The sequence below is a fragment of the Rutidosis leptorrhynchoides genome, chromosome 10, assembly GCF_046630445.1.
Source record: "Rutidosis leptorrhynchoides isolate AG116_Rl617_1_P2 chromosome 10, CSIRO_AGI_Rlap_v1, whole genome shotgun sequence".
Lineage (NCBI taxonomy): Eukaryota > Viridiplantae > Streptophyta > Magnoliopsida > Asterales > Asteraceae > Rutidosis > Rutidosis leptorrhynchoides.
Genome location: NC_092342.1, coordinates 133,917,506 through 133,926,386, shown reverse-complemented (window position 1 = coordinate 133,926,386; position 8,881 = coordinate 133,917,506). Strand labels below are relative to the sequence as shown.

Below are 8,881 nucleotides of genomic sequence, written 5' to 3'. Positions count from 1 at the left end.
CTCCTTATTAATCTCTGGATCTTTTGATAAACGAAAAGGGGAATGAAGGTGAATGGGTAGTGTATTTTTGGGAGTGAATTTGGGGGTGAATATTTCTGATTCATCAACTCTTATTGTGAGTTGGTCGGTTTAAATTGCATGGAGTGGAAACGAAAACGGATGGCTTTTTGTCTTCTCTATTCAGAATGATTTCGGAAGGAGTATCGTACATGCACCACGTATGGCGCTTACTAACCATTGGTCTTGAAACGTATGTCATAACTAAGTTCTAACTTGAACCGTACACCGGCACGCTCATCAATTGAAATGACAAAGTAATGATACGCATATCCGCAAGACTATGCGGACTACGCATCCAAAGCCCTGAACCACACACAAATTGCCGTGTAAGATATATGGTACGGGTATAGTCGCACTCTATGCGCCTATACCATCTGATCTGAGTTTCGTATACTTGCATAGGGGTCCATTATATTCTAGAAGAATGTACGGAATAATCAATTCGGATTCTTTTCCTTAAATAACGAAAGTTAGTTAGGTTAAGATTGCATTTAATTAGGGAAGAGATTCTATCGAAACCCTAATTCGTGAGCCTATAAATACATAGCTCATAAACCCTAAAAACATACTCGTTTACTCATACCTAACAACAACATACATATCTACATCGTACGAACAAAGCTTCATACGATCTTAAAGACTTTCAGGTATGACTCGAACTATAAAACCTTCATGTCTTTGGGCGCTCAACCCCGTATGCTGGGTTGTTGGTGGACTCTTAAATCGGCCACCCTGTCGGAATCGAAATGATACCGATGTGGGTCATCCACGACTAAGTGTCGGAGGTCCGAATGTTGTTTATCCTTAAACCCTATTATGCACTCAAGCGTAGGTTCACCTTGACCTTGTGAAAATATGCTTGATCATTTGGCGCCAACCGTGGGATCGGTTATACGAAACAAATAAGATTGGAATTTATGTTGTGTATGATTTATTATACGTATCTTTTTTCCGTAAAACTTTTTTGTTTAATTAATCGGTCACTTTCAGGTTCTCAAAATTGTCAGCAAGAATGGGTGGAGGAAGTAAGAGTGCCAAAAATCAGGGGCGATCGGATTCTTAAGTAAGTCCAGGGTTTCAAACACCTACAGCGACTGTCACGAATACACCATCGACGCCGCCTGCACCAGTCAAAGGCACATCAAAGCCTCCATCAACATCAAATGTTGAAACAGGACCAGTTACATCGGAAACGGTCCTGAAAGAATCATCTAAGAGTTGGTGGCAGTATCCCGATGGAAGCTTACTGGAAATAGAAACTAGCTTCAAACCATTCGAGGATCTGCCTCCGAAAAATCTGAGCTTCAGTTCTCCAAGCGAAACCGTTCCACCAGGTTTCACAGTTAAAACTACTTGTGTGGGTACCATACCAATCATCACCTCGATTGAACCCGAAACTCATATTGAAAGGGTTACTACCGAGAAGGCTCATGAAATATATATATATATATATATGTATATATATATATATATATGTATATATATATATATATGTATATATATATATATGTATATATATATATATATATATGTATATATATATATATATATATATATATATATATATATATATATATATATATATATATATATATATATATATATATATATATATATATCTGACACCACAACGAGGGTCAACGACGTATGCGTCTTCGCAACTAATCCCCGCGTTTGCAAGCAACCAGTATAGTGGGACGCATTATGTTGCGACCCAGTCAAACAGCTTTATATCTCAATTGCAGTAAGTTGCGCCACCACACTTGGCACCAGCTTTCAATGAGCCAGCGTGAGTACAAGAATTTATGAGCAATTGGTTCTCAGTGATGCAAGGGCAAAAAGCTAAGAAAAGTCTTGAGCTAGCTCCTACAACGGAATAGTTTGTGCCACATATTGCAAATCATCCCTTCACAGTAGCACCCGTGTTACCTTTAACACTTGGAAGTTACAATGGATTATCAGATCCAGATGATTTTTTGCAAAAATTTTAAGGAACTACAAGAACACACAGCTGGGGCGATGCAGTAGCATGCCATATGCTACCAATAGTGCTGCAAGGAGTAGCAAGGGAGTGGTTTAATAATTTACCAGCCCAAAGCATTACAGGTTTTGCGGATTTGCGCTCAAGATTTTTGTTAAACTTTCATAACTTACGCGCCTGCAAAAGAACACATGTCGAATGCCACGACATTAAGAAGAAACCGAAAGAAAGCTTGGGAGATCTAATAGACAGGTACACCAAGGAGGTGGCCAAAATACAAGACTTTCCAGAAAGCCAAAAGGTGTTCGACTTTATACTTTATAAAGATACGAACAAGCACCTATCTTTATGGCAGCGGTTATGCAGAAGAGTGCCAGAAACTTTCGCAGAAGCTATAAAAGAAACGCATGATTACATGCGTGCACAAGAAGACATAAAGCAAAATTGCGGAAATGCCACTTCAAGCATGGATATTGATGACGATTACTATCGAATGCAGGGAAGAGGATCAGAGTCCGGCAAGCGCTATGGTAGTAGTGGGCCACCCAGGAGTGGTAATTACAATAGTAATAAATATTGTAAGTTTAATAACAACAAAGGGTAGGAAGTCAGAGGTTTAAAAGCAACCACACCGATAATGCTGCATTAATAAAAGACCACAAAAAAATACCAAAAGAAATTTTAGCTACAGAGGCAGTATGCAAAAGCATCGACCCCCAGTACCTTTGTCAAAATATGGGAACAGAGACAAAAGCAAATTTTGCGATTTTCATGATGATTATGGTCATGAAACCAACGAATGTCAGCATCTAATCGAAAAGGTAGTTGCTGAACTTAAAAGAGGAACATTGCAACACTTGAAGAAAAGTGGAAAAACATCAAGTGAGAAGCCGAAAGGGAAAAAAGAATATCTGTGGCAAAAGAAGAATGATGGAAGGGAAACGGATAAAACCATTAATATGGTAACCAGCGGACGAGAAAATCAGAGACGCAAGTTAGAAGTATCTGAAGAGTGGGAAAACACTCCCATCATGTTCCCGGCCATAGCGCAGGAACCCTCGAATGCGCCCATCACGATTAAAGGGTACGTTAAAAGCTGCGGGTACATCATAAAGTGATTGCATGTAGACACCAGCTGCGGTGTTGATATAATATACGAACATTATTTTCGCTTGTTTCCAGGAGCGGTGCGAGCCAAGCTAGTAGCTCCTAGCACCGCATTATCAGGATTTTCTGGGGAGTCCGCATGGCCAATTGGGATCAATGAATTAGAACTAGAGCTGGTAGATGATGATAATAAGGAATTAGTAAGAAGTACAACAGTAGAATTTGCTGTAGTAAGGTCTTTCTCGAAATATAATGCACTTTTAGGATGCACAAACTTGCAAACATTGGCAGCTATCCCTTCCACAGTGCATGGCCTTATCAAATTCCCAACACCATTGGGAATTACGATGATAAGGTCAGAAAAGCAAGATGCAAGTGTTGCAACTTTAGAACAAGCATAAAAACAGCGAAGTGAAGAAGAACAGCTTCGAAGCTGCATGATTATCGCCAACCCGCGATATCCAGAGCAAAAAATTAAAATCGACGGAGGATTGACTGATGAAACAAAGTTTAAGCTTCGTAACATACTAGCTTCTAATACGGATGTCTTTGCATGGAAAGAAGCAGACATGACTGGCGTACCAAGAGAAATTACTGAGCATAAACTTAATGCAAATCAAAGTCTGACACCAGTGCGACAAAAGAAACGCGGTATGGCACTAGAAAGAAGCGAATGGTTGAAGGCAGAAGTTGACAAGTTGGTCAAAGAAAACATATTACGAGAAGTAAGGTACCAGACGTGGGTGGCAAACCCGGTACTGGTAAAAAAGCTGATGGGTCTTGGCGCATGTATGTCGACTTCACGGACATTAACAAAGCCTATCCTAAAGATAATTATCCTCTACCAGAAATAGACTGGAAAGTTGAGTCGCTAGCCGGCTTCTGATATAAATGTTTTCTAGATGCGTACAAAGGATAGCATCAGATACAGATGGCAGCAGACGATGAGGATAAAACTGCCTTTCATACAAGCCAGGGCATATACTGCTATACCAAGATGCCATTTGGTTTAAAGTATGCCGAAGCAACATACCAACGCGTAATAGACGAGGCTTTTCAAAGGTCAGATTTGCAGGAATTTAGAAGCATATGTTGATGATTTGGTGATAAAAAGCACAACAGAACGAGGTTTGTTGGAAGATATATTAGAAAGGTTTGCATCGTTGAGAAAGATAAATATGAAGCTCAATCCGTCGAAGTGCAGTTTTGGGGAAGAGGAAGGAAAATTTCTTGGTCATATAATAACTGAGCGCGGGATACGTGAAAATCCAAAGAAAATAGAGGCAATTGAAATTATGTCGTCACCCAGAAATAAAAAAGAGGTGCAAAGTTTAACGGGTAAATTGGCAGCATTAACAAGGTTCTTATCAAAATTCGCAGAGAGATCGATCCCCTTTTTCGGGACGTTAAAGAATTGCTTAAAGAAAACGGATTTCAAATGGATAGAGGAAGCGGAAGTGGCGTTTAAAGAAATGAAAAAAATTGTTGAAAGAATTGCCGACAATGACTGCACCGATTGCGGGAGAAACGTTGATACTTTACTTTGCAGCATCAAAAGAAGCGATAAGTTCAGTATTGATAGCGGATAGGGGACAGGTACGCACTGTAAACTTAAATATAGTTACTTTTAATCAATAGACATTTAAAATTATATGATTATGTTGTGCGGACAGGTACAAATGCATGTATATTTTGTTAGCAATGCTTTAACAGGAAGCGAATCAAATTACCCTGCAATTGAAAAACTGGTTTATGCACTCGTGCATACAGCTAGACACTTAAGGAGGTATTTCCAAGTGCATCCAATAATGGTCCTAACAGACCAACCAATAAAGCAGGTATGGCAAGAAGTAGAGTATTGTAAAAAAACTTAAAATTGCTTGAAAATCCTATTTACATTCATTGATACTTGTTGAGCAGGTGCTGTACAAACCAGAAAAATCTGGTCGCATGGCCAAACGGGCTATTGAATTAGGTGAGAATGAGATAAGCTTCTCACCAAGAAGTGCGGTAAAATGGCAAGTCCTAGCGGATTATCTGGCTGAAACAGCCGGAGATATCGAAGTCTCGTATGAATCAAAACAAATACCACCTCTGCCCGAACAGCTGTGGGAAATGCACATAGATGGGGCTTGTGGCCCAGAAGGCGTAGGGGCAGGAATAGTCCTGAAAAGTCTAGAAGGAGAAGAATATACCTTCGCACTGCGTTTTAGCTTCCCTGTAACAAACAATGAAGCTGAGTATGAAGCGTTGTTATCTGGAATGCGAGTAGCAAAATATTTGGAGGTAAAAGAACTGTCAGTGTATGTTGACTCGCAACTAGTTGCAAACCAATTTAACGGGATATTTGAAGCACATGATGAATCGATGCAAAAATATCTGAAACTTGTGCAAGAGCTTGCGGTAGACTTTGATTTATTCCAGATAACTCAGGTTTCAAGAACATTAATTAAAAGGCGGATGCGCTCAGTAAGCTAGCCGCCTTAACATTCAGCCATTTTAAGAAATAAATTTGGGTCGAGGAAGTGAAAGTTAAATATATTGACACAGACAGTGTATCCGCTGCAGTTGAGGTAGAGGAGCAGAGTTGGATGACACCGATAGTGGAGTTTCTGAATAAAGGTACATTGCCAATAGATTCAACAGAAGCAAGAAAGATTAAAATGAAAGCATCGATGTATTTGTTAGATAAAGGAATTCTATATAGAAAGTCTTTTTTGGGACCCCATTTGCGGTGTCTTAATCCAACTCAAGCAGAGTTAATCATACGGGAAGTGCACGAGGGAATGTGCGCTTTGCACTCAGGGCACAAAACAGTGGCGTCCAAAATAATGCGGCTAGGATACTATTGGACATCAATGTACAGAGATGCTGCAGAGGTAATACGCAAATGTCAGTCGTGCCAGCTGTACGCACCAGTAAGCAAAGCCCCGTGACACCCAATGATACCGATCGCATCTCCATGGCCATTCTGTAAATGGGCAATTGATATAGTGGGGCCATTCCCCGCAGACCAGGAGGTGCAAATTTTTGGTAGTGACCATTGATTATTTTACAAAATGGGTAGAAGCCAAACCGCTGAAAACAATTTCGGGTAAACAAATCCGAAATTTTGTATGGGAAAATATCGTCTGTCAGTTTGGAATACCAAATGAAATAGTAAGTGACAATGGTACACAGTTTGAAGATAATCCATTTAGTGATTGGTGCCAAGAGCTGAACATAAAGCAAACATTCACATCAGTTGCACACCCCCAGGCGAACGGCCAGTGTAAGGTCACAAATCGGGATATCGTGTTAGGAATGAAAGTAAGACTTGGATTGTGCCGAAGGGGTTGGATAGATGAACTGCCGAATGTACTATGGGCACACCGCACAACCCCAAAAGACACGACCAATGAAACACCTTTCAGTTTGGTGTACGGGTCTTAGGCTGTAATACCCGCGAAAATAAATGTGACAACTATGCGCACAGCTTCCTTCGATGAAAGTAGCAAAAGTGAAGAATTGCGTGAAAATCTAAACTTAGTAGAAGAGCGCAGGGAAATAGCGGCCATAAAAGAAGCAATCAACAAACAAAGAATCACGAGCTACTACAATAAGGGTGCACAACCATTATCTTTCCAATTGGATGACTTGGTGTGGCGAAAAAATGAAGCAATCAGAGTAGAGGACACGGGTAAACTCGGACCAAAATGGGAAGGACCATACAAGGTTATTGGCGTAAGCGATAATGGGGCGTATCGACTAGCAAGTTTAGATTGAAAAGCAATAAAACACACCTGGCTTGCACAAACACTGAAACGGTGCTACATATGAAAAAACTACAGAGGGATTGATCACCCCAGACAACTGTTTAAAGTTTTTATTATGTAAATTTTTATTTTTCATTGTAAACATGACAACTAAGTATTGGTCAAGCAATATGTTTGAAATAAATTGAATCATGCAATTTAAGCCAATAACTTGTGCAATTTTACATTTGTTGATTGCATGCCCCTTAAGCTGCACAGGGACACACTCCGAGTCTCAAGTGGCATAGTTTAGTTTGGTTACTAATACTATTTTTAATAGTGACAGTAGTAAAACATTGGTTTGTTTCAAACGCTCGTACACCGCGCGGGACGGAGACTTGCATAGTCTAGACTATAAAACACAAGTATGGTTTACTTGTTTAAATAACCCGGACATTGGCGTGGCCGGAAGACTCTTGAGTATAGACATTGGTTTGTCTATTGTACGGGTAAATTACATTGGATTGTATATGCGTACACACTTATAAAATTTTTATAAAAGTCTTGAGTATATACTTATAAGCATTGGTTTGCTTACTTTTGCGTATAACATTGGATTGTTAGCGCAAGAATAAAAAGATCATGAAACGATTGAAGGGTCGCTCCCGTCATAAAGTCATGGCATTTATTCTAAATAAGAGTTATTGCATGCATAAAATTGTAATGAATCATTATAACCGCCATAGTGGCTTCATAAAAACACAATAATTGCACTTTAACCAAAAGAGATATCCGATTACATTCAATCGAACCTAACAAATTACAGTTAGGATAAAAATATAAGGTCAACCACTTAGCTTAAAAGCGTGACATGTACCAAAATTTGACCTAATATATGCTAATATAAAAAAATAAAAAAGGGGGGTGGCATTGGCTGGAACGATTGCCCTACACTAAGGAGAATATGCCATCCTCGCACATAGCGATCAGACGCATACCCTGATTTAAACATAAAAGAAAAATATAATATAGGGATGCGAAATATCCAAGGTTGCAAGACCCATCCCTCACTAACAGAAAATGCTACCCAAGCATGGATAAACAATATCCATCCTGGGTAGCTTAACAAACTCAGTCGAGTTTGTCATTGATTATCTCTTGCGCGTAGATGGTGGGATCATTGATTAGAAATTGTAGACGGGGGATCGGGATTTGTTCAAGTCGAGCACAAGCTTCTTCACACCTTTCCTTGGCTCCATCAGTGAGCAGCTCATCAACGTTCGGGGGAATCGCGGGGGGTACGTACATTTCCTGGCAGATGACATTCTAAAAAAGGGTACGCTCATAAGCGCGAGCAGCAACCATAGCTGCGCCAAAACGCTGCTCGACCACTTTGCAGTCAAGCGCATGCTGGATTATCACCGGAAGACCCTTTAGGAGAATGTTGTACTCCGCCTTTACAGCATCATGCTTCACACCCCACGATTCTTGGGCTGAAATCCAATCGCTGAAGCTTTTGTTTAAAAACACGACATGACTCTCTGCTTCTTTCAGTTTCACAGACAATGACGCAATCTCAGACTCCATAAACCTTTTTCAGCAACATGCTGGTCCTCCTCTTGCTGCCTTTTAAACATCAGGACATTTATCCGCTCTTCTGCCTGCACATGCGCGGTCACAGCAACCGCAAGTTGGGCAGTCAGCTTTGCATTGTCCTCTTGCAAGGAATTTATTTTAGACGTTTCTGTTGTTGAGGGAGGTGGTGGATGAGCAAGCGCAGCAGATTTCTGTAGCAGAAGATTCAGATCTTTGGTGAAGTTGAAAAGCGTCGACTGTACGTCCATATAAAGTTCTTCGGAAGGAGAAAGTGAGGAGAATTTCTGCACTAACTGCTGAGGGGCACAAGATTCTTAAAGTCGAGTTTCAATAAAAAGTCAGACGGTCAGAATTAAAACCTTCATCATTTAACCTTTTGTGGTTACCCAAAATTCTGGCATCA

The 8,881-nt window shown here is 40.2% G+C and overlaps 1 protein-coding gene across 1 annotated transcript; it reads left to right on the top strand.

The window, feature by feature from the left end:
• The first annotated feature begins 4,651 nt into the window (after positions 1-4,651).
• Positions 4,652-6,913, top strand: LOC139870630 (uncharacterized). The gene is made up of 6 exons (XM_071858411.1): positions 4,652-4,744; positions 4,822-4,986; positions 5,069-5,581; positions 5,671-6,027; positions 6,287-6,457; positions 6,581-6,913. Exons 1-6 carry the CDS (start codon positions 4,652-4,654, stop codon positions 6,911-6,913), a joined length of 1,632 nt encoding a protein of 543 aa, XP_071714512.1.
• Positions 6,914-8,881: the final 1,968 nt, after the last annotated feature.

What these genes read in the sequence shown, in the direction of transcription:
- LOC139870630 (XM_071858411.1), top strand. Translation starts at nt 4,652, where the DNA reads ATGACTGCACCGATTGCGGGAGAAACGTTGATACTTTACTTTGCAGCA. An exon ending in CAGACCAACCAATAAAGCAG is followed by an intron (nt 4,987 to 5,068) that starts GTATGGCAAGAA and finishes CTTGTTGAGCAG; the next exon opens with GTGCTGTACAAACCAGAAAA. An exon ending in ATATCGTGTTAGGAATGAAA is followed by an intron (nt 6,458 to 6,580) that starts GTAAGACTTGGA and finishes TACGGGTCTTAG; the next exon opens with GCTGTAATACCCGCGAAAAT.